Genomic DNA, 25,352 nt, shown 5'->3' on the forward strand with positions numbered 1-25,352 from the left:
CCAGTCGAGCGAGCACAAGCCGAGCTATTGTCGAGCTAATATAAATAAAATATAATTATATTAAAATATATAATATATATATATTAATATACACATAATATTTATATATTATGTATAATAATATATATATATATATAAAGTAAAGTAACTAATTAAGGGTACAAATGTAATATGAACCATAAATATGATAACCCACTGAAAATGACTTCACATTTGTTGAGTTAGATACTCCCGAATATGTCGTTTTACTGCTTAACTCCTTTTTTGAGCATATCCGACGGTGGACTACGATCGACCCGGGGGCGACCCGAACCGACCAGGAACAGAGGAATTCATTAGGGCGATAGCCAATTTGCCCATGGCCCAACCGAATAGGCGTGCTAGGAGTGTCCTCACCCATCACCCGAGCACAAAGAGTGGGCGAGGTCTACCAAGCTGGCGGGCGAGGCGGTGCCGACTTCATAATGATGAAGGCGGGGGGTTCGGTATCTAAGACAGCCTAGAGGAGAACCAGAGCTAGAAAGAACGGAAGGTCCTACGGGATTAGCTGGAACCAGGAGGAGATCGTCGGGCAGGCGCGGAAACGCTCCCGTGGAGGGCTGCCGAGCTGGACGGTGCTGCTGAGGAGGAAGTAGTGGCTCGACGACGGTAAAAATAAGAGGTAAAATTGATCATTTCAACGATAAAAAAAACGATTGAAGGAGACAATTGATGATGAAGATGGTAAATAAGAAGTCCCATCAATGTGAAGCTGCCGCTGTGAAACCGCCGTCGCTTGAAGCCGCTGTCACTTCGTCGCTTGAAACCGCCGTCGCTTGAAGCCATCGTAATATATTAACTCGATTGTTCGGCTTGTGCTCGGCCGAGCTAATTCAAAGCTCGGCTAGTGCTCAGTTTCAAAAGCTCGAGCAGTGCTCGAGCTCGGCTTGTGCTCGGCCGGATCTTCTGCCGCTCGGCTAGAGCTCGACCGAGGTCGAGCGAGCTCAAGCCGAGCAAATGTCGGGATCGAGGTCCGTTTGTTGTTTTGAAAACCTAGACCAGCTCCCCTGATCATGATATGATATAACTCTCTAGCAATTAACGTAAACAAATAGTATAGTGTCTTATAATGACATGTATCAATATATTTAAAGTATAGTTTAGATAAAGTGATCATCTTTCTTTTTATAACTATTCTGGTCACTTTTTTATTTCCAGTCAGTCTGTTAAGGTCCTTATCTTTTAATTTTTATATTTTTATCTCTCATTCTTTAATTAATCTCCTCTACTTACTTGCTAACTAACATGCCAGTTTTAGTATGTTAAGTCCTTATCTTTTAATTTTTATATTTTTATACCTCATTCTTTAATTAATCTCTTCTTCTAATTTACTAACTAACATGCCAGTAATGTAGTATGTATCACGTAACTGAAATGAGACTGTTCGTGTTCAGTTTGGATTTGAATAATTTTGGGAAGAATGTTAAAATTATTTGTTATTTTCATAAATATTTTATTTTTTTAAAAGTTATGTATCAATTCGAGTTTTATTATTTTAAATCTTATTTGAAATTTTTAGTAAAGATACTAAAGCGTGAAAGAGTGAAATTATGAGATATCAAATTTTATATAATTCAACCACAGGACAACAACATAAAAATAGAAATACAGTTGAAGAAGCAATTATAAAACAATTTAATATATGTTTTTTTTGAAGTTTATTATGTGGATCCAAATAGTTTATAAGTGAAATCATGGGAAATTATAATTGGAACAGTAACTAAATTATTTTTTTTAATCACTTTAGCTATTATTTTTCTATTTTTATTTTAGTGTCCTATGATTTAACTATATAAAATTTAGTATCTCATGATTTCACTTTTTTACACTTTAGTGTCCTTACTATCAATTTCAAAAAAGATTTTAAATAGGAATAATTGTTTCGCCACCCCGATTTCATTAATTCAAACAGAAAAAAAAGTTATAATAGCATATTTAAATTAAGAAGAGGCAATAATTGAGATTATTCATCTCAAAAGTAAAACGTTTTAACAAAACTATGACTTACACAAGGTCCGAAGGTCGCTTTCTATACTATTAAAAAAGCATAAATTTGTAACATTATTAGACTTGCCAATTCGTTATCGTAATTATTAGACATGATAGAATAACTGAACTGGACTACTTGTCGCTGTTGTCTATGGTGGAAGAGACCTATCGTTGAGAGAGTATATTACAAGGCTTCGGACAACCCAAATCAGCGGACCATCAACAAAAAAAAGTTTATTTTATTAATAATTCTTTTTTAGTCATACGAGGTGTGAAATAAATAATTTTTGTTTTTTTTTTAATGTCTAGCTCATTCCGCCGACCGGAGCCTTTTTTATTTATTTATTTATTTTCTCTGCTTTTTTTGGGAAGCCCGTTAGACAGTTAGAGCGCGCTCCGAGGAATATACCTTGTAACCAACCGGACACTGGAACTGAGGTTGAAGGGTTAGATGATGATTAACAATCACTAGGTTTTGTTAAAACTACCACCACTATTTGGCAAACGTTTATATATATATATATCACTCCAACCTCACAACAATTTTTGTGCTTCAGGAGACATGAAATTCAATAAAAACTACAACACTGAAAACTTAGCTGCTAACCAAAGCAATCTAAATTAGATCTCATAAACTTCATGGATCTTTTATTTAAAACATTAAAAAGCTATAGTAAACGGATCACTAGCTTTCCTGAATTTTAGTTATTAAAATTATCGGTATCACTCGGCAAACGTTCAAATTGCCATATTTTTATAGGTTTAGTGCACTTTAAAATTATCTTTAAAAAAATATGATATATTTTGTTCTAGTTATAGAAACTAGATTTTAAAATTACAGTATAGTAGTGTAAAACATTCTAAAAATAAAAGTCGGCAACTAAAACTTGGGGAAGCTAATGATCCGGTTACTATAGTTTTTTAGTGTTTTAAATAAAAGATCTATTAAGTTTATGAGATCTATTTCAGATTGCCTTTGCTAGCAGCTAAGTTTTCAGGATTGTAGTTTTTGTTAAACCTTCATGCTTTCCGAGGCATTAAAATCTTCGTATAGTCGGAGTGAGTATATGTATATATATATATATATATATATACCTGGCTCAGCCCACACAGGGTCTGGACGGCCGCAGCGAGCACGAGCGACGGCCGGCGGCCCGCGAGGACGACGGAGACGGCGTGCGGAAGGTTGCCGGAGACTCAGGAGGGCGGCGCTGCCGATCTAAGGTGGCGACGGCACGTGGGCCTCGCGCTCAGCTGAGTTCGGTCTGGGCTGACCGCGCGTGGTCACGGATATCCTAGGCGGCGTGCGCGGGAGAGGAGGAAATCCGAGTGGAGGTTTCCAATGCCAGCTCGATTTTCGGAGGCCGGAGTTGCTCGCCGGCGGCCGGGGTGCGCGCATGGCAAGGGCAGAAGAGTGCTGGTGACGGCTAGGGTTAGCTGAGGTAGCTGGGACACAAGGGCTAGGGTTTCGTGCATGAAACCCTAGTTGCACCTTATATACATATGGTGTATTTTGCAAGAAGGTCCCCCAAAGCTGATTATTTTCAGCTAAGTCCCTGCCAGCGCGTATATTTTGCACACGAGCGCCTCGACGTTTGAAATCACGCAAAATTGTACATAAAATATTGGGCTTTTCGTAGATTTTCCGTTTTGCCAATTTCGACCCCTCAACGAACATTATGCGATTCCCGGAGATTCGTCCGTCGGATTTTCGATTGGATTGTGCCAGCGCGTTTAGAACGGCTGGGGCATCGAATCTACAATTTTGTTTCATCAGATTTGGTCGCCGATTTGCGACAAAGTCCATCCCCTCACCAATCTTCCAAAAACCACATATATATATGTGTAAATCCAATAAAACCCCTTTTCTCGAAAACTGTGCATCAAAACCCAAATCCGTCAGTGCCATTGGGTCTAGGATAGTCGCACCATTGAAAACGAGCTATTGGATCACTATGAACGGAGTTCAATACGCACCAGAAGCTATCTCCACTGATTGCCCTCTCCGGAAAACCGGAGTTATTATTCATTTTAAGTGATTAGTATAGGTCGCGTAACTTCTCCATTCTAACTCGCTTTCTTTTGAAACTTGACGAGTGCTTATGTAATTAAATTACACACGAAAACATCGTCAACAAAGGGTTTATCTACACCGCAAAAATCTCAGTCCTCATACCTAAACAACTTCCACCCGGACTGGAGGTGGATCATGCCATTGAGCTTGAGCCAAGAGCCAAATCGCCAACGAAAATGCCATACAGAATGGCCCCGCTAGAGCTCGAGGAGCTACAGAAGCAGTTGAAAGAGCTCCTCGATGTCGGTTTTGTTTAACCGTCGAACGCACTTTATGGAGCACCAGTTTTGTTCCAACGGAAGAGTGACGGAAGCTTGCGGCTTTGTATCGATTACAGGGCGCTCAACAAGGTAACGGTAAAAAACAAGTACCATATTCCTTTGGTTGTAGATCTTTTCGACCAGTTGGGCACAGCGAAGTACTTCACCAAACTCGACCTTTACTTTGGGTACTATCAAGTGTGGATTGCGGAAGGAGTCGAGAAGGAGAAGTGCATATTCGCGAAGGAAGAGATGCACTTTCTTGGCCACTTGATAGGCCAGGGCTTGATTCGCATAGACAAGCGGAAGGTTCGAGCCATTTGCAAGTGGGAGAATCCAACAACGTTGTCTGAGATGCGGTCCTTCCTTGGGCTCGTCAAACTACTATCGCCGCTTCATTGCCGGGTACTCTGATAGAGCAGCCCTGCTGACGGATTTGCTGAAGAAGCCTAGTGGTTTTGGACCTCTCAATGCGCGGAGGCATTCGAGGACCTCGAGCGAGCGGTGATGGAGGATCCAGTGTTGCGACTACCTAGTTGCAGTCGCACCTTTGAGTTACACATTGGTGTCTCAGACTTTGCTATTGGCGGTGTCATGCAGAATGGACACCTCATCGCCTATGAAAGCCGCAAGCTCAATGACACCGAGCGGCGCTACACCGTCTAGGAGAAGGAGATGACCACTGTGGTGCATTGCTTGTGAACCTGGCGACAATATTTGCTTGGGAGCGAGTTTGTGGTGCGCATCGACAATGTCGCCACGAGCTACTTCCAATTACAAAAGAAGCTGTCGCCTAAGCAGGCGAGGTGGCAGGATTTCTTGGCGGAGTTTGACATGGAGATGCAATACAAGCTCGGGAAGGAAAATTGCGTGGCCGATGCACTCAGCTGCAAAGTTGAACTAGCGGCTGTATGGCAACTCCGCGGGACGCTCTGCGATCAATTTCGTTCAGGAACCAATGAGGACCCAATCGCTCAAAATTTGGTGCAGCTTGTCAAGGAGGACAAAACGCGAAGGTTTTGGCTACGCGACGGGCTGCTCCTCGCCAAGGGGCTACCGGTGTACATGCCCATGTGGGGCAATCTTCGTCGCGAGCTCATCAAGGACTGCCTTGACTCCAAGTGGGTGGGCTATCCGAGTCAGAAGCAGACCCTGGCGTTGCTCGAGGCCGCCTACTTTTGGCAGCGGATGCACGAAGGCGCATAGGCCTACGTGCAAACCTGCTTGGTGTGTCAATAAGATAAAGTTGAGCACTAGCGACCTAGCGGACACCTCAAGCCTTTGCTCGTGCCTAGCCGTTCGTGCGAAAGTATCTCTATGGACTTCATCTCCGCCTTGCCAAAGGTGGGGGACCTTGGGTCCATTCTGGTGGTGGTTGATCGTTTTTCCAATTACGGGACCTTCATCGTTGCATCACCCACGGTTAGACATATACCAACATATAATCATATATATATATAGAGAGAGAGAGAGAGAGAAAGGCTACTATACTCTTATGAGTATAGAGCCCTTCGTACTCATAAGTTATTTTCGATGATGGAGCTTTTCAATCGACGATCCACACTGTTAAACAAGATATAGAGCATTTGAAACTCATAGAAAATGAATTTCGTAATTTTTCAAAATTATACTAAAGTCTATCAAACGGGCATAAAATGACTGATCAAAATTGAACGACATCCTAAAAATGGAGGATCGGATACTTCAATCTAAGATCAGAGTTATTGATTTTTATCTAGATAGTGAATAGAATTTTCTATTAATAATTCAACCGATTTCGATTTTTCTACACCGTTAAACTAGCAACTATTCCATACCGGCCATTAAAAGTTGTCAATTTTGAGATCTTTTGATCATAAGGTAAATGATGTCGAAAAATTACAAAATTTGATTTCTAGAAGTCTCATATGCTCTAGATAATGTTTAACGATATGGATTGTCGATTCGGAAGCTCTATCATTGAAAATGACTTATAAGTACGAATGCGATCATACATGAATATATAGATTCTGGCTACTGTACTCTTACGAGTTCGATCGCTTTCATACTTATAAGTTGTTTTCGATGATAAAGCTTTCGAATTTATGATCCATATTGTTAAACATTATTTAGAGCATTTGAAACTTTTAGAAATCAAATTTCATAATTTTTTGACATCATTTACCTTACAATCAAAAGATTTCAAAGTTAACAATTTTTAACAGTCAGTATGGAATAGTTGCTAGTTTAATGATGGAAAGGAAAAGGAATTGAAATCGGTTGAATTTTAAATTCTATTCACTATCTAGATAAAGATCAATAACTCTGATTTTAAATTGAAGTATCCGATCCTCTTTTTTAGAGAGTCGTTTTATTTTGACTGTTTATTTTATGCCCACTTGATGGACTTTATTATAATTTCAAAAAGTTATGAAATTTATTTTTTAGAAGCTTCAAATGTTCTAGATTATATTAAATGGTAAGGATTTATCAATTCGGAAGCTCCTTCATCAAAACAATTTATGAGTACGAATTGCTTTATAACCATAAGAGTATAGTAGCCCTACTGTGTCTCTCTCTCTTTCTGTATATATATGCATGTCACACTCTCAAACAGTGGAAGAATAAAAGCATCAATACATGGATCAACATAGTAGCAGCACCAAATCTGACGAGAAATCTCCTTGCATGATCATATAACGTCCCACACAAATCTCCTAACGTGATCAATACTATCACTACACAAATCAGTAGAAATCACAACATATCTAATATGCAAAGAAATAAGACATAACAGTGAGTTTGCCCTTTTCGGTGACATGGAACCCATCTGAATGTGCTACTACAAGGAAGGAAAATGTCAAGGATAGCACGCCCAACTCCTCCCTCCACAACAACACGAGAAGTCCGACAGGAGAAAAACCTAAAAAAATCACTCCTAAAAATCAAGCATAAAAATCTACTGCTAAATCCAAATCTACAAAAGAAAATCTCGAGAAAGATCCCAAATCACAATCAGAATTCTAACACTACTACCTACCTCAAATCCCAGTTGTAAAGGGTAGACCAACTCAACCTCCACAACAGGACTCTCCTTAGCCTCGAGTGCCTCCAAGATCCTTAGCACACCAAAAGTGAGGAAGACAAACACCTCTGACTCTTTCTCAGCTAGAGCTCCAATTATGGAAGGAAAGTAAAAGAAGACAAGGAGGATGCTTAGAGGGGTCTAGGCGTGTAAAGGAAATAAGCCAAATATCCCACTTCTATATATAGACAGGAAGCCAAAAAGCAAAAAACCCCTTAGAATTTCAAATAAATCAACCTCAGCCCGAAAGCCAACTTGCGGGCGCCTGGAACCATCATTCGGGCATTTGAAACCTCGCAACTAAGAACTTTCGGGCACTCCCTACTGCAATGCTACACCCGAACCCTTGTAGCTGTGCCCGCAAAGATTCTGGGCACCCGGATCAGCGTCCGAATCCATCGTAACTACGCCCGGAAACATTCAGACGCTCGGTCCTGCATCCGAAACTCCTGTTAAATCACTATGGCAGAGCCATGTGCCACTGCCACAGTCAAATTAATCTCACCTACTCTCTGGGCTGCGACAGTGCAATTCGGGCGTCCGGTACTGGGATACAAAACTACTCCCTGCTCAGCTCGCTGCTTCCGAGCGCCGTAAACAACATCCGGGCATCTGGAACTGCTTGAAGCTTCTGTTTCAGCAGATTTCAACTTTTCGCTTCCATTTCAAGCCAAAACGGCTTCCACTCAGTTTAGCACTCTACAGACTTTTTGACCATCAACTCACAACCCATTTGCAAAAATCCAGTACGCTACATCGGCGGCCTCTGCTGCTGCTACCCTATGTTGTCTCCGTCTCTGGCATCCTCGCCGATTCTACCGCCGCCTACTTCTTCGGCAACCCTGCCATTCTCGTCGCCAACCACCTCCCAGTATGCCTCCCACTGCTGCCTTTCCTCTTTCTCCTCCTCCGGCAGCTGCGGCACTGGTGGCGGCAGCGTTGTCGGAATATCGGTATAGGCAGAGGCAAAAGCGGAGGCGGTGGTGGTGGAGGCGAGGATGGCGGTGCCGTCGGCGTTGTCGGCTGAGGCGTTGCTAGAGGCGAAGGAGGTGCCGGAAGAGGTGGTTGAGGCAGTGGAGGAAGCAGTAGTGTTGATGTAGGATTCAGCGGTGGCATGGAGGACTAGTGTTGAAGATGAAAAAATAGTTGGGAAATTTTGTTTGAAGTATCGAGAAGAATTTTATATTTTGTTTTGGGGTATTTTAGTCATTATTTTAAAAATTTTATGCTTACAATGTGCGATCCGCCTTTTCTTTTGATACGCTGAAGCTTTCCTTTTAGAGCTTATGCGTTTTCTTTAGGAACTGCATTAATTGTGGACCACAGTAAAGAAGCCCATCGGGCTTTGAATATCCAAAAGGGCTATTATTTCAAAAAACACGTTTTTAGGGCCACAAAATCTGGCCAAACATCCGCTGTATCAATTTGAACATATTGCACCTCTCTTGTGGCATTGCCAGCATGTGATTTTCATTTTCTTTCCTGGTATTCTACTATCTTGCCTTAGCGGTTATAGTCGAGTAGGGTCGAGTTTTTGTTTCCACTTCCTTCGGTTTGCCGTCGATGTACCTTCTCTAAAATAGGGTTCACCCCTGTTTAATAAAAAAAAAACATATTGCACCTCTTATCAATTTTGACTTGGTTAGATTTGTGAGAAAGATACTAAAGGCCAGGAACTAAAAGCAACATCTTTGTAATAAATAATTTTTGGAAAGTTACTTTGATTATTCAAGTATGTAAACTGCTGATATGGATATATCTTACTATTTGTTAATTCTGCACATGTAGATACAGCTGAAACCGACAGGTGACAAGCTTATATCAATGTTCTTCACATTGAAGCCTGCTGCTGCTGATCAGTCAGAGAAAGGAGGAACCCAGAAACCCTCCAGTGAATTATCCCAAACTCATTATTCGACTTGTAGTGTGAAAGGGGAACATCTCTCTAATGAATATGAGGAACCTAAAAAGGATGAAAAGACTGTGCAGTCTGATGACTTCGCCTCGCCAAAGATGGAAACTGGACAGCAAGAAATTTGTGGCATCAAGCGAGAATTTGAGGAAATCACAGCTGATTACAAACCAAAAGTGGAGAACATTAGTAGCTGGCCCTGCAGTCCAGCGAAAAAGAAGGAAAGAACCACAAAGAATGCAGGGGAAAGACAAGCATCATTGCTTTCTTATTTTGGAAAGAAATAGATCTTTTGCGGTTTCTGGAGTGGCTTCCTTTTGGTGTATCATATGCAAACTTACAGGTTTTGTGAACACTCCTGAAACAAAATGAAGGTTCGAGAATGTTTCTAGTGCCTGAAAGGTACACTTGTCATACTTGGCCTGAATTTTATAGTAGATTTTACTCCTACTTTCTGATATTTTCTACATCAACCTTTTAACCAAGGGTATTTGTTTCTTAAAGAATCTCCTCGCATCTTAAACATAGCATACAGCCAGATTGTTTCCTAAGGAAAAAAAAAAGAGAGAGAGAGAGAAGATAATATGTTGCATATTATTTAGATATCCAATTATGTGCACATTCTAATCCATCCGCAGTATAATTGAAAGATATTGCTAATTCCTCCATTGAAATACGAGTGTGTATATATATGTATATAGAGAGAGAGAGAGAGAGAGAGAGAGTCTGGCTTGTGTGCTTTTAGAAGCACGGTGGTTTTTGTGCTATCAAGTTGTTTTCGATGCTGGGACTTTCAAATCAATGATCGGTACCATTACACTTGATTTAAAGTATTTAAAGTATATAGAAAATAAATTTCGCGATTTTTCGATATCCTTTGTCTAGTAATCTACAGGACTCAAAATCAGCACTTGATAATAAAAATCTTACAAAAAGTAATGATATGACATGAAAATTTTAAATCAAAGATATTGATCTTATTCTATATATTTGATCTTATTCTATATATTATAAAGAATATTTTATCAAAAATTCATATGATTTGGATATTTCTATATCGTTAAACTTGCAAACAGCTCATCATGACCATTAAAATTGTTGATTTTGGGCCTTTTCGATCACTAGGTAAATGATATCGAATAATCGTAAACTTTATTTTTTACGTACTTCAAAATACTCTAGATGAAGTTTAACATGGTTGATCGTCAATTTGAAAGTCCCAGTATCGAAAACAACTTGATAGCATAGAGACTTCGTGCTTCTAAAAGCACACAAGTCTAGCCCGCTCTCTCTCTCTCTTTCCTCTCTCGTTATATATATAGGGAGAGAGAGCTTTACAGAGAGAGCTTTACTAGAATACCATCAGTAGTAAATGGCTTGGTTTACTACCAATTTGCTTTTGATGATAGAGCTTCCAAATCAACGATCGGCATCATTGAACATGATCTCTATAATTGAAACTATCTGGAAATCAAATTTTATATTTTTTTAATATCATTCTCTTGTCCATCAAATGGAAGCTCTATCATCGAAAATAAATCAGTAATAAATCGAGCTGGCTACTACTGATAGTGGCCCAGCAAAGCTCTCTCTCGCTATATATAGAGAGAGAGGAGAGGGAGACTAGCTGAGGTGCTATTAGAAGCACTAAGGTGTTGGTGATGTAGAATTGTCTCGATTGATTTGGTTGATCGATTTAAATCAATTGAATTTATTATTTTTTTAAAATCAAATTAGAGTAGTTGATCTTATTTTTCAGTTAGTATTTATTTTCAAATTTTTATTATTCAGTTAATCTCTAGATAAGTTTTTTTAGTTAGTTATTTATAAAAAGATTAAATTCTAAGTTGGTTATGTATGGATAAGGTTAAGGGGAATATAAATAAGGCATGAAACTTTCTTATGTGATGATGAATATGAATTTATAAATCTATAATGAAGATAAATACTTTGACAATGATGTCTTTTTTCTTCTTCGCCATTGCATTGCTTCGAAGTTAGTTTAGTCGCGAAGCAAGTTTGGTTTAAGAGTGAGTTCTAATTATCTTTTCTAATTTTTTCTTCAAATTTTTTTATTTTTTAATTTTTTTCTAATTTTCTTTAATTTCGTAATTTTCATAATTCTTATTTGTTTAATTTTGAAAAAAATTAAAATTAAAATATTCAAAAAAATATTTCAAAAATTTTTAGAAATTCAAAAGCTTTCAGTAAATAATAAATCATATTTTGCAGTCTTCTAAAATGTAGGACTCTATAACCCTTTAGTTGGTGTCATAACCTTTCTAACCAGTGGATCAACCCTAGCGACCCTTGATTGATGCACAATGGGGACTCTATAAAAAATCATAATTGTTGACTTTTGATCTAATGACCGAAAGAATATTTCCAAGGGCTAAAAAATTATAAGCATCAAGAATTTGATGCTTTTAGAAGCATTTTCAGCTTAACTATAACTATAATATATATATATATATAGAGAGAGAGAGCTTAAGGCGGATTTTTTTATAAAATAACCTTTTAAAATTTTATTATTTGCGAAATAATCTTGCCAAAATTATATTTAAAAAATTAATCTCTTAAAGACGGTGAATGGTTCACCGCCTTCACCGCTTTCCTAATTTCTCAGAAAAGCAGTGAATCATTCACTGCCTTTCACTTGTTTATTATTTTTTTCTATAATCCTAACAACCACATAAATATTTCAACAAATTACATATAATCTTAACAACTGAAAATTCTAATAATCTATCCATACAATCCTAACAATAAAAAAGATCCTAATAATCTATCCATATAATCGTAATAATCAAATATCACATATAATCTTAACAATTTGAAAAATCCTAATAATATATCACTATAATCCTAACAATAAAAAAAAAATTTAGTAATCTATCCATACAATTCTAACAATCAAAAAAAAATTCTAATATTCCACACACAATCCTAACAACCTGACTTTTTTTATTTCCCATATAATCTACGTACAATTTTAACAACCTCATTTTTTTCTCTTTCCCAAAAAATTATGAAGAAGACGGTGAATCATTCACCGTCTTTTAAAAATTATAAAGAAGGCGGTGAATGATTCACCGCCTTTAAAAGACCTTAAAGACTTTCAGAATGCGGTGAATGATTCACCGCGTTTCGAGAGTTAATTTACCAAATACAAATTTGATAGGGTTATTTCGCAAATTATAAAATTTTAGACAGTTATTTTGTAAGAAAGTCCGATTAGGGCTATTATACTCTTATAAGTATAGAGGTCTTCGTACTCATAAATCGTTTCGATGATGGAACTTTCGAATCGGCGATCCATATTGTTAAATATGATCTAGAGCATTTGAAATATCTAGAAATTGAATTTCATAATTTTTTAAATTTATAATAAAGTCGATCAAGTGTATATAAAATGAACAGTCAAAATTGAACATTCTTCTAAAAATAGGGGAAGGTTTTTAAATTCCAGATTGATGTTATTGATCTTAATCTTGATCTACATAGTGAATAAAATTTCTATTAAAATTCAACCAATTCTGATTTTCTACGTTGTTAACTTGGAAACGTTCTATGCTAGCCGTTAAAAATGTCAATTTTGAGGCCCCTTTGATTAGAAGGTCTAGGATGTCAAAAAACTATAAAATTCAGTTTCTAAAAATATTTAAATGCTCTAAATTATGTTTAACGGTGTGGATTACTGATTCGAAAGTTTCGTCATAAAAAATAACTTATGAGTACGAAGGTAATCGTACTCATAATAGCATAGTAGTCAAACTCTATATAAAATGTAGGGCCATTATACTTTTATAAGTATAGAAAACTTTGTACTCATAAGTCATTTCAATGATGGAGTTTCCAAATTGACGATCTAACTGTTAATGAAAATTCAAAATCTTTTAATATTTATTTAATATTTTGTTATTTAATTTATTTTATTTATTACTGCTTATTTCTTATTTTTTAATTCTTAATATTTATTATTATTATATTTGTTTAATTAAGGTGTTTTAGTGCACGGACGTTACGCGCTCCGCACGCGTTCGCTACGCACGTCCGACTCCTCGGGCCTTTACTGATCATAAAGGTGCATTAATGGGTTGGAACGTTGGGATTGATTCCAACGGTACATCCTATAACACCTCTATATATAATTAACTTTGTGTGATGTTTGTAGTAACATATGAACTTTACAAAGGAATATTTTAAAAATTTTATTTAGATTCCAATTCTATTTTGATCAATCTCTTTGTCATCGGGTGTTGAAAGAGTCTCCGTCAACCTCCTTCACGATCGTGCTCGCAGGAGGAGGAATTCCGGTCGTACCTTGGAGTGTTGTTCTCGGTTAATCCTGCACGTAAGGACGGGAATACGCCTTAGGGTAGTGCCTGGCACGCTTCCGGATCAATTAAGTATTTATTTGGATTTAGCGATCATCTGTAAGTCGATTTATTTATTTTCATAATAAAATTTAGTTAGGTTTAAATCACAATTAGATTTCTGTGCGGCTTTTGTTCCAACACTAACTAGGCTAGAATATTATTAATAGCACTAAATTATCGGTGTTGGTGTTATTAGATTTTCGCCCATTGGATGAAGGGATGTACAGTTAGGATGATAGTGGTTCTCTAAAGTTTAGTAGGTAGTTGGTGGAATAGTATAATCTAAGAGGCGAAAATGGTTAAAGGGGTAGATCTAATGGTAGAAAACTCGGTAGCATCAAGTGCTTGGTGTTATTGATAGCATAATAGCCAGACTCTATATATATAGTGTTGAGCTACTATGCTTTCAAAAGCATAAGAAAGTTGGTGCTTCCGACTTTTTGGCCCTTGGATCAAGGATGGTAGGGTTGGGATGATAGTGATCCTCCTTAGGATTGAGTGGTCCCCCTAGAATAATAATATTAATCTAAAGGTCAGAAATAGTCAAATGGGTTGATCCAAGGGCTAAAAAGTTGGAAACACCAACTTACTTATACTTTCCAAATTATAGTAGCTCTCTCTCTCTCTCTATTGCCTGATACCAAGATTACTGCAAGTAAGGAAATAGAAATATTTAGATAGATAGTTGGGGCATGTTTGGTTCATGATTGGGATATGAATAAAATATGAAATTCAATTATATTGGAATGGAAAATGGAATGACAAATTATTCATTGGAATGGAAATCAAACGGGACATTTAGAATTTTGAAAGAGGGTTTGGTTAAGAGATAGGAGAGTGATCGAGAAGTGAGGAGAGGAAGGTGTTCGTGAGAGGGGATTTTTAGTGGTTTACTTTGGAGCCGGCCAATCCGGAATTCAGAGCCAGATTACACCATAAATAGATTGGGCCATTCCAATTTCAGAGTGGAATGAGAATCAGAATCCGATTCTTGTTAAACAAATAACAATTATCAGAATCAAGAGAATCCCGTTCCGATTCCATAGTCTAAAATAAGTGAACCAAACAAGCCCTAAGAGTTGAAGATTTATTAAGAAACAAGCATAGTGATGAAGTAGTTAGTACAACAGTTGCAAACATAGGTATCGGTTGGTATAATTTTTGTTTTTTTATTTTTTAAGTAGTTTTTATACATCAAAATGTGCAGGAGTGGATAGTGAATTGCTTGCAATTCTTTCATCTAAAGGCTTTACTTGTCAAGAAAATAACAAACTTAAAAAATAAAAAAACAAAAATTATACCAACCGATACCTATGTTTGCAACTGTTGTACTAACTACTTCATCACTATGCTTGTTTCTTAATAAATCNTTTTATACATCAAAATGTGCAGGAGTGGATAGTGAATTGCTTGCAATTCTTTCATCTAAAGGCTTTACTTGTCAAGAAAATAACAAACTTAAAAATATTTTTTTTTCACTTCTAATTTTTTGAAATAAATCATTATCTATCAGACTATCACTTAGCCGGATGTATTGTAGGCTAACCAACTATAATAAACAAAAGAAAAGTGGTCTCCAACATATTGTATAAAATTAGTGTTTAAAAAAGTGGAAAAATAGCACTGATACCAAAGAAGACCATAATTTTAAGTTTTTTTTTTTTCCCCAGCTTGAACATAATTGTACGTTAATATCGATGGACACAACATGCACCAAACGTTCCTTCAAGACTCGTGGAGATTTTGTAGTTCCTCCGCATGTTCATGGGGAATAAAAAAACACTTGCCCTTGACAACATCTAAATAGGTGTGCGACTTAAACTCACATTTTTTTGGCTATAAGCTTCGCTAACAGTGCTCTAATATTCTGGTTGAAGCTGTAATTAAATCTTGGTTGTGTCATGTATTGGACTACATTCATCGCTGATGATGAAGTCACACCAGCACAAGCTGCAAGGTGGTGCATTCCTTTTCTCTTGAGATAGAGCAAACAATATTAGAGTTAAAAGTAAAGCACGATAAAAGTTAGTAAAGTTGTAGTATCCTTAATTTTGAGTTTGTTAATTACGTCAGGTTTCAAAACATGATTGGGAGGTTCCAGAACCTAAGCAGGATAACTGGGTGGCAAAAGTTCTGTTGCTAAGCAACTTGTGTAGAGGTCTTGAAACATTGCCAGGTTCTGAAACATGAAAGTTAGCTTCCGAAACCTGAGCTGCTAAGAACTATGCCAAGGTTTGGGAATTGGGAACCAAATTTCGATAGAAAGAGAGGCCTTGCTGCAATTGTTCCTCCCCTTCTCTATAAAAACACCATATAGAAAAACCCTTACTCTTTTTCCTCTCCTCCTTTCTCTTACTCTCCAAGAGATTCTCTCTCTTCCTCTCTCCTACTCAACTTCTCATTTTGGAGTACAATGTCTCCTTTGGGCATTCTTGAATGATTGTTGGATATTTCTTATAGCTCGACTCATGAAAACCGTGGTTTTCAGTATAAAAAGCTTATATTGCAAAATTGATCATGGGTTTTTGTAATTTCGGCTCATCCCTCACATTCGTGCATGTTGAGTGCCTTGAGAGGTTAGGAGTTGATTTTAGTGGAATTGATGTCACAACTCTATGAATTTCACAAAGTTACTATTGCTGAATGTGCAGTGGTTCCAGAACTAGCCAAATAAGAAAGTGCAGAATAGTGGGTTTAGTAGTGTTACCATGTGTCACGCGCCACGCCCGCAACCGCCAATTTGTTCGGTTCGGGCTCGTGGGCGGACCGCCGAACGGACAAGGTTTCCCATATCTGCCCAAGGCTCAACAAACATCATGTACATCTAGTTTGCCGAGGTAGAACATGATCAACATACATGATTTGCGCAAAAGAAATCACAAGAGCCAGAGAGAAATTTAACTAAGCTATTACATTCATTCACTTGTTTAATTATGCTTTTACAATTCACCAAAATATAATAGCTTAGTTAAATTTCTCTCATGCTTTTTTTTTTTTTTTTTCTTTTTTTGCTATGAGAAAACACATGCATATAGGTTCTCAAGTTAAAAAAAACAGATTTCAACTCTTAAGTTAAAACTTAAAAGTGATTGCGGTGCAAATGTTTTCATTTGGTCATTCTTCAAGTATCATCCTGGTGTTAGATGTATGCCCTAGAAGCCAGCCAGGCTGACACATATATTCATTCTAGGACATAAATTTGTATTTGACTTTTAAATATTATGAATATCTTTGGGTTTTTATTTTCATTCATGTTGTGTATGTGTCCATGAATCGTCCAAGAAATTAATAAGATGATGACATATATTCTCAAGTGTTGAGAATTTGAGACATGTGCCATTGGTGGTTAATTTCTAAATGCCCGATCAATGGATCATCACGGGGACGGTGATTAATCCGGTGAGATTGGTGCATAGGTCGCTTCCCTTTCTGGGTAGACGAGTCTCGAGTCGACAGTGTGGGGACACTGAAGCGAATATGCAGGTGGTTGTTAGAGAACAAGGGTACCGAGCGTGACCAACGCGAGAAGTCACTTGGATGTCTACTCACTCGTCAGTGACTTACTCAATTGTTGCAGTAGTGTGACTGGTCCTTTGACCTGCGGTGCCTCGGCTATTCACAATGAGGTTACTGTAGTTTGACTGTACATACACTTGGTCCCTAGCCATTCGGGTCCTTGCGGTGCATGTTGGCTGCAGTAGGTTCATTGTAGGAATAGGGTGCGCACTTAGATGGAATCTATCTCCCTTGGTAGATAGGGGTGTTAGTCCTATGTGATTTATGAGACCGAGTTTAGAAGACCTTGGCCAGGGCAGAATAAATAGCGGAAAAGGGTTTCCGATATTAGAAACTCGAGTCGAATAAATTTAACATATGACAGACGATGGGGTTTGACGAGTTATTCCATAACCTCCGTCTAGTCGGGACTCATGATAGAAGGATTGTATCACACGGTAACTGCACCAAGAGGTTCAGTATTCCATTCTACTGGAATGCCACTACATGCTGCTAGGCGTCACTGGTGGATTGTGAGACTCATGAGAATTATCTAGATGATCGATAATTCTTATTGGGCTGAGTTGGAATTGTTTCGATCCACTGAAAGGAGTTTCAGTGATATTGTTGATAGTGATCAAAATATATCTCACTACCAGATAGAATAGAACCTATGGGGTCACACACATAAGAGGTTGTGATTGATCGGATAGCTAGATCGCGATTATTGAATCGCCGGAGAACCTAATTGTCAATATGTTGATAATTGGACTAATTTATAATTGTTACAAATTAGTGGTATTAAAGTATAAATGTTACAAGAGAGGACTTACTAATAGTTAGTAAATTATAAGAGGACTTATGTGCAAATATTGCATTATTAATTTGATATGATCAAATTAATATAAAGATCGAATCAAATTAGGATTTGATCGATCTAACCAATTAAGGAAAGGATAGATTTAATCTAGATTTATACTTATCCTTAATTGTCGTTATATTATTAGGAATAGGATTATATTCCTATATATATATAACATACTATAACATACGGGAGTTTTTAGAAAACCCTAACCGTCATCTATCCTCTCTTCTCTCTTCATCTTCTAGCAAGAAAGACGTCCTTTTGCAAGGGAGCTAGCACCCCGGTGAGGACATCGATCAAATCAAGAACCTCGTGTGGATACCTATAGAGGCCGGACGCGTGTGCGGCTTCAAGAGAACCGAATTCCACGATCATCAAATTGAGGTGAAGATTTATCCGCGAATAAGGTAAAGATTCGATCTTACTTTTCTCCTTTAATCTTAAAGAACATGAGGGATCCTAATTGCGTGGTTTTATATTTGATCTCGAGAGTTTTCAAAAATCAAATTTGTTTGATTTCTTTTTCCGCTCCATTTTTACCGTACGCAATTTTCTAACACCTGGTCCCCATCCTCATCCTCTTCGTTTGCATCACTATAATCTTCTTCTTTTTCTTCATATTGTTCATTCCCAATATCCTCTTCTTCTTCTGTATCTTCAAAATCAACCCAATCTGGTTCTTCATCGATGGATAAAGATAGTCGAGATGACGACAACTTATCCTTTACTTTTTTAATTCCCTTTCCTTTTTCTATTTCCTTTCCCTTTTCAATTCTTTTTCCTTTTTCAAGGCCTTTTATTGACAATGTAAACCGCGTATGATGGCTAGGCTCATTAACCCCGGCAGCTTTAGCGACATCACCCCATGTCAAAGTATCATATTCCCAAACAAGTCCTTTCTCATTATCGTCCTCTCCATCACTATCCATCACTCCAGTTAACCATTCATTGCTATCATCAACATCATTTAGTACAATGGGATCAATGGTATCACGCAAATTGTATCGATGCATGAGTGCTTTATTATATTTAACATATACCAAATCATTCAAGCGTTGTTGTGCAAGCCTATTTCTTTTTTTGCTATGAAGCTGCAAAAAAAATATGACAATGAATAAGCATATTATTTGTAGTATAAGAAAATAAATCATATGAACTTAGCATCCTATGCATTCATTTTACAACTTACGTGTTCAAACACACTCCAATTTCGTTCACACCCAGATGCACTACAAGTGAGACTAAGAATTCGAATGGCAAATTTTTGTAAGTTCGGTGTAGAAGATCCGTATGATCTCCACCACTCAGCTGTTGACATAGATTCATAAAATAAAATAATAAATTAATTATTAAATTTTGCTTTTTGTAATTCTATTAGAATTTAGAAATTAAGAATTAAGAAAACTAATAATATCCAAGTAATAGTACATGGTATACCTGGTGACTTTGAATATCTATGCCGGATTGCTAAGTCATGTCCAAAGAGGCCGGATGCTCTACGATATACGCTTAATTGGTCACTTATTTTATCTTGTTCCTCAATACTTAGAACCAATCGTTGCAGTGTCTTGTATAGCCCCGACATAACCTCTTCATCTTGCTCAATATTTGGATTTGAGTAAAAAAATGCGGGGATTCAAATAAAAACCAGCGGCATGCAATGGGCGATGGAGTTGACATTCCCACCTCTTATCAATTATTTTAAAAACTTCATTATATTTATCCATTCAATCAATCTACAATAAATCAAAAATAAAATACATAACAAATTAACAATAAATCAACAAATATGCAATTGAAACAAAAAATTTACAACATGACCACCTGCAAATATATGCTCTAAGCGAGTAAATTCATGCTTTGGCAAGAAATTGTTGCAGGAAAGTAGGAAACATAATTAATGAATCATTTGATTCATTTTCAGTCACTATGAATAATATAGGCTGTCAACATTGCTTCAATACTTTTAGAACCTGTAATAAACTTGAAAATAAAAAATTCATACTAAAAAGCTATGGAAAAATGTAACAAATACTATGCTAGCAACAGGACATGATAAGGAAAAATACCATCGGCATGTTCAAAATAAGTTCAAAACAAAAAACTGGATAAAGAAAACTGGATAAAAAAAAACAAGGAATCAAATCCTATAAATAATAACTAAAAACAAGTTCAAAACAAAAAACTGGATAAAGAAATATACAATCGAAACAAAAAAAGTAAAAACATATGGGAAAAAAAAGAAAAATCTCAAAAATACATCAAATCCTAAAAAAAATAACTAAAAAACAGATTCAAAGGAAAAATATTAGAGTATAGAGGCAATACTTACTTGATTGCTGCTTGTTCTTGCTTTTTTGCTGCCGCTGCTCCTGTTTCTGCTGTTGCAGTGCTGCTGCAAATAAAAAAACTGATGCTGCTCTTGACAAAGGATGCTTGCTGAGTGCTGACCACTGCTCCTCTTTGCTTCTTCCTGCTGCGGTAGAAGGAGAGGAGGGCAAGTTGCCCACGGACAGAGAAAGAGGAGGGAGAGGAGGGCGGTAGAAGGAGAGGAAGGCGGTAGAAAAATAGGGCGGTAGATGATTTATAGGGTTTTTTTTTATGTTTCTTTTAGAATCTTTTACTAAGCTTATTGGGTTAAAACATAAAATTTATACCCGAAACCCAACAACCCGAAAACCTTAATCCAAACTCCAAGAAATATTAAATATGCTGAGGCGCGCGCCTTATGTGAGCCTCTCGCCTCGCCTGAGGCGCGCGCCTCAGAGCCTAGGTGCGCGCCTCAGCAATAGCGCCTCGCCTCCCTATTGCTGAGGCGCTGAGACTTGCGCCTCGCGCATAGGCGCTGAGGCGCGCAGGCGCGCGCCTTAGGCGCGCCTTTTCAAACACTGATTTAACCACATATCTTATAATGCATGATATCAACATATATGCACATATGCTCAATAATAGCAATATAGACATAAAAGAAAATTCGATTGTTTCGGATAGCACCCCCCACCTTGGCTTGATGCTAAGAGGCGAGATTCCAAGCCTCGCCATTTATGGATGTCGTTTTGGCTTGACCCAACACTAACGAGCCAAGAATGGTACTTTTCCTCAATGGCTCGCCGTGCACCCGTAGGAACTCCGATTTGAGTTGCCCACCACGTCGGTTTAATCTTCAATTAGGTTTACAAAGGATCAATTTAACCATAAACCTCATATCTATGAATGCAAATCCAACATCATTTGTCCACCTTTAACTTATTCTATTAATCTTCAATATGATGCTATTGGATATGCATTTCGAGAAAGGGCATAGAATTTGCAATACCGAGTCAATGTTCATATGACTGCATATCCCATTCACTGGAGTGTACGTCAATGTAAGTTTCAAGGCCTAGGTCAAGTTCATAGCAATCTAAGTTTCATTATTTTTTTTCCCCTCTCCTTTTGAAATAAGGACACTTAATTTAATAAACTCTACGAATCAATCCTGTAATTAAAGAGGTTTAATGTGAATGTGGATTTTGTTGTTGAGAACAAACAAAATTATCCTTTTCTATAAAATCTCATCTTCAAACTTCAAACTCTTTTTTTAATCTCATGGTCTATAAAACTAGATTTAAAAACTGGGCTTTTTATATTTGCCAGATGCATGTGGGCCCATGCAAAGTGAAATATGGGCTTTTAAGTCAAATATATTTGAGCCGATCTATTTGGGGCCTCGATTTTTCTTTTTTTTTTTTTTGCATTTTTTTGGGGAACCCGAGCCTATTTGGGTCCGCACCGACTCGAGTCCATTAGGTTAGGTTGGTTTATTTTAGAAGCGCCTGGAGGCCCGTAAATCTAACGGCTCGACTGACCCTATCCGAGCTTCAACGAACGGTTAAGATTAGGGAATGTTTGTTTGGGTGAAAGTGAGGGTAGAGATGGACAGGAGGAAAGTCGTTTTAGCCATAAACAGTTACTTTCGTTGTTTGGTTCGCCATAAAAAAGTTACGGTCGGAACTCGATTTAACCTCAAACAGCGTAATTGACTTCAGCCTATCATGGGCCGAAGTCAATTACGGTGAAGAAAGGTGAAGAAAAAAATAAAAAAATAATATAATAGGTAAAGATAATTATATTTAAATATATTTAATTATAGTATATTTAAAATATGATACAAATTGATTAGTTAAGTTTTAATTTTTTTTAAATTTTATTTATATAATTAAAATATAATAAAAATTAATTAATTAAGTATTAATATTTTTTTACTTTATAATTTTATTATTGTATTACTATAATTTATGTATAAAAAAATTATTNTAGAGGCAATACTTACTTGATTGCTGCTTGTTCTTGCTTTTTTGTTGCTGCTGCTCCTGTTTCTGCTGCTGCAGTGCTGCTGCAAATAAAAAAGCTGATGCTGCTCTTGACAAAGGATGCTTGCTGAGTGCTGACCGCTGCTCCTCTTTGCTTCTTCCTGCTACGGTAGAAGGAGAGGAAGGCAAGTTGCCCACGGACAGAGAAAGGGGAGGGAGAGGAGGTGGTAGAAGGAGAGGAGGGCGGTAGAAAAATAGGGCGGTAGATGATTTCTAGGGTTTTTTTTATGTTTCTTTTAGAATCTTTTACTAAGCTTATTGGGTTAAAATATAAAATTTATATCCGAAACCCAACAACCCGAAAACCTTAATCCAAACTCCAAGAAATATTAAATATGCTGAGGCGCGCGCCTTATGTGAGCCTCGCGCCTCGCCTGAGGCACGCGCCTCAGAGCCTAGGCGCGCGCCTCAGAGCCTAGGCGCGCGCCTCAGCAATAGTGCCTGGCCTCGCTATTGCTGAGGCGCTGAGACCTGCGCCTCGCGCCTAGGCGCTGAGGTGCGCGCCTTAGGCGCGCCTTTTCAAACACTGATTTAACCACATATCCTATAATGCATGATATCAACATATATACACATATGCTTAATAATAGCAACATAGACATAAAAGAAAATTCGATTGTTTCAGATAGCACCCCCCACCTTGGCTTGATGCTAAGAGGCGAGATTTCAAGCCTCGCGATTTATGGATGTCGTTTTGGCTTGACCCAACACTAACGAGGCAAGAACGGTACTTTTCCTCAACGGCTCGCCGTGCAACCGTAGGAACTCCGATTTGAGTTGCCCACCACGTCGGTTTTACCTTCAATTAGGTTTACAAAGGATCAATTTAACCATAAACCTCATATCTATGAAAACCCTAATTCCAACCCTAGGGTTTCCACATGCCATGGTCAAACACCATCCACCATAAGAAATCATGGATCATTCAAGGTTTCTAACCCACAATTATTGACTAATAGTTCTCATTCTCATTTTGTTGATGTTTTTGTTTACAGAGCCATTCACACCGGGAGAGGCTAGGGATTGCAGCAAGGCGGTCGCATCCAGCTAGTCTTAGCTTGGAGTTTCCGCTAGGTGGTCGCCTTTCTTTTGCTTTTGGTTCGAGAAGTGTCATGTACCCTATGTTTAGAGACCACCATTTTTGTATTTAGCTTTCTTTTATGTGGATTTTCTGGATGTATGTACTACTTGATGGATTATTACAGTTGATTAGTTTTACTTTCCTATACTTGTCTTTAGAGAGTAGTTGCGTTCATACTCTGATATCATGCTAAATATTGTTATATTCTTTTTTAATTTTATCGCATTATTCTAGACGCCTTATATGTTTCTAGCATACGGCGGGTCTGGACACATACTGGACAGGATTCCGCTGGGGCCCGAGTGTGACATTTTTAGTTTTTTTCACTAATTCTGTTGATTCTTCTTTGTCGTAGTCGGGGAAAGGGGCTTGGTGAAGAATCTGTCTTGATGATGATGGCATTTGCATTTGAAAACTACAGAATTCAAACTTTCAGTGCAAAAATTGGAAAATCGAACACAGCATCACTTAAGCTCTTTAGGAAATTGGTATCTCTAAATTCACGTTCTCGTCCAATTACGACATGCTTATCTTCCCTCAAATTTGGTTGTTATTGATCATGGATATTGGTCGAGTCCTAATCTGATGTTTGTTTTGAACAATCTTCTAACGTGGTAAGTTTCAGACCAAAATAGTCATCAAAGTATCATTCAATCGATCTATTAAAGGTGAACAAACGTACAATTGTTTGGGTACTAAATTAATATTCGCAACCAATCTAATGCATCTGTGGGCATATCAATTATCAATTAATACGAGGTATACTTGCACAAATGCGAGAACTCCCGCTCGTACTCCCGCACGGAGCGACTTTCTTGCCTCAACTTACGAAAGTTGGTATTGGTCTGCAACTACAATCTTCAATTGAACAAATGTACCAATCTAATGAATGCAAATCCAATATCATTTGTCCACCTTTTACTTATTCTATTATTAATCTTCAATATGATGCTATTGGATATGCATTTCGAGAAAGGGCATAGAATATGTAATACCGAGTCAATGTTNTTAATTCATATATTTTATTAAAAAAATACACTTGAATATTTATTTTTTAATTTTTTTCTTCCTCTTTAATATTTTTTATATTTTATTTATTATTTATATATAAATCATAGTTTCACATCATATACTTTCTATCAAATAAACAGCAGCAGAACTAATAAAACTTCACTTTCATAATTACGAAACAAACCGCGAAAAAAAAATAGTTTTCAACGAATGTCACTTCAACCCAAAGCCCACTACAATCCAAATTTCAGTTTCGTTGAAACAAACGTCCCGTCAGGAATCCGAAACTGAAGCCCTATGTCACGGCTTTAGCGGTTCTATTCGCAAAGTCCGTGCGGCGCCGCCTTCCTGCTCGAAGATGGGCAAGCCGTCGTCCCTATTGCTAGTCCGGACTTTCGTGTCCTACGACTAAGTATGCAAAGGGAAATGACAAAGAGAAAAAGACAGAAATTCTCTTAAAAAGCTACGTACTACACTACTTAAAAAATGAGAATTACCACTCACATACACACTCCCTTTTGTGTGTTAAGCCTTAACCAAATCTCACTACTTATAAGCTCCTAGATATAATGAACCTAGACACACACTAACTCTCTCATTATGACACATATTAACTCACCCACTATTTCATAGTAACGAGCCCTCATAATGACCAAAAGTTCAAGAGTCATACATAACTTTCATGAGTTTTATAACCCTTGAGTTTTTCACAGCAGGTTAGATTTGGATATTGACAATCTGATTCGATCCGTTACCGACCTGAACTCGCTAGCAGATTTGGGACACTGTCAACAAAAAATCAGCGAAAATATTTTCTGCGTGACACCTAGC

The 25,352-nt window shown here is 37.5% G+C and overlaps 1 protein-coding gene across 2 annotated transcripts in view; it reads left to right on the forward strand.

Annotated features, from left to right (window-relative positions):
- Positions 1-9,841, forward strand: part of LOC109723198 (putative SOS response-associated peptidase YoqW) — a 56,251-nt gene extending 46,410 nt beyond the window's left edge. For both annotated transcript variants that reach the window (XM_020251481.1, XM_020251482.1), the window contains one exon: positions 9,215-9,841. In XM_020251481.1, the coding sequence (XP_020107070.1) occupies positions 9,215-9,625 (411 nt within the window). In that variant the 3' untranslated portion in view covers positions 9,626-9,841. The remainder of the gene's footprint in view (positions 1-9,214) is intronic.

This window comes from Ananas comosus, linkage group 17 (assembly GCF_001540865.1).
Source record: "Ananas comosus cultivar F153 linkage group 17, ASM154086v1, whole genome shotgun sequence".
Classification (NCBI taxonomy): Eukaryota; Viridiplantae; Streptophyta; class Magnoliopsida; order Poales; family Bromeliaceae; genus Ananas; species Ananas comosus.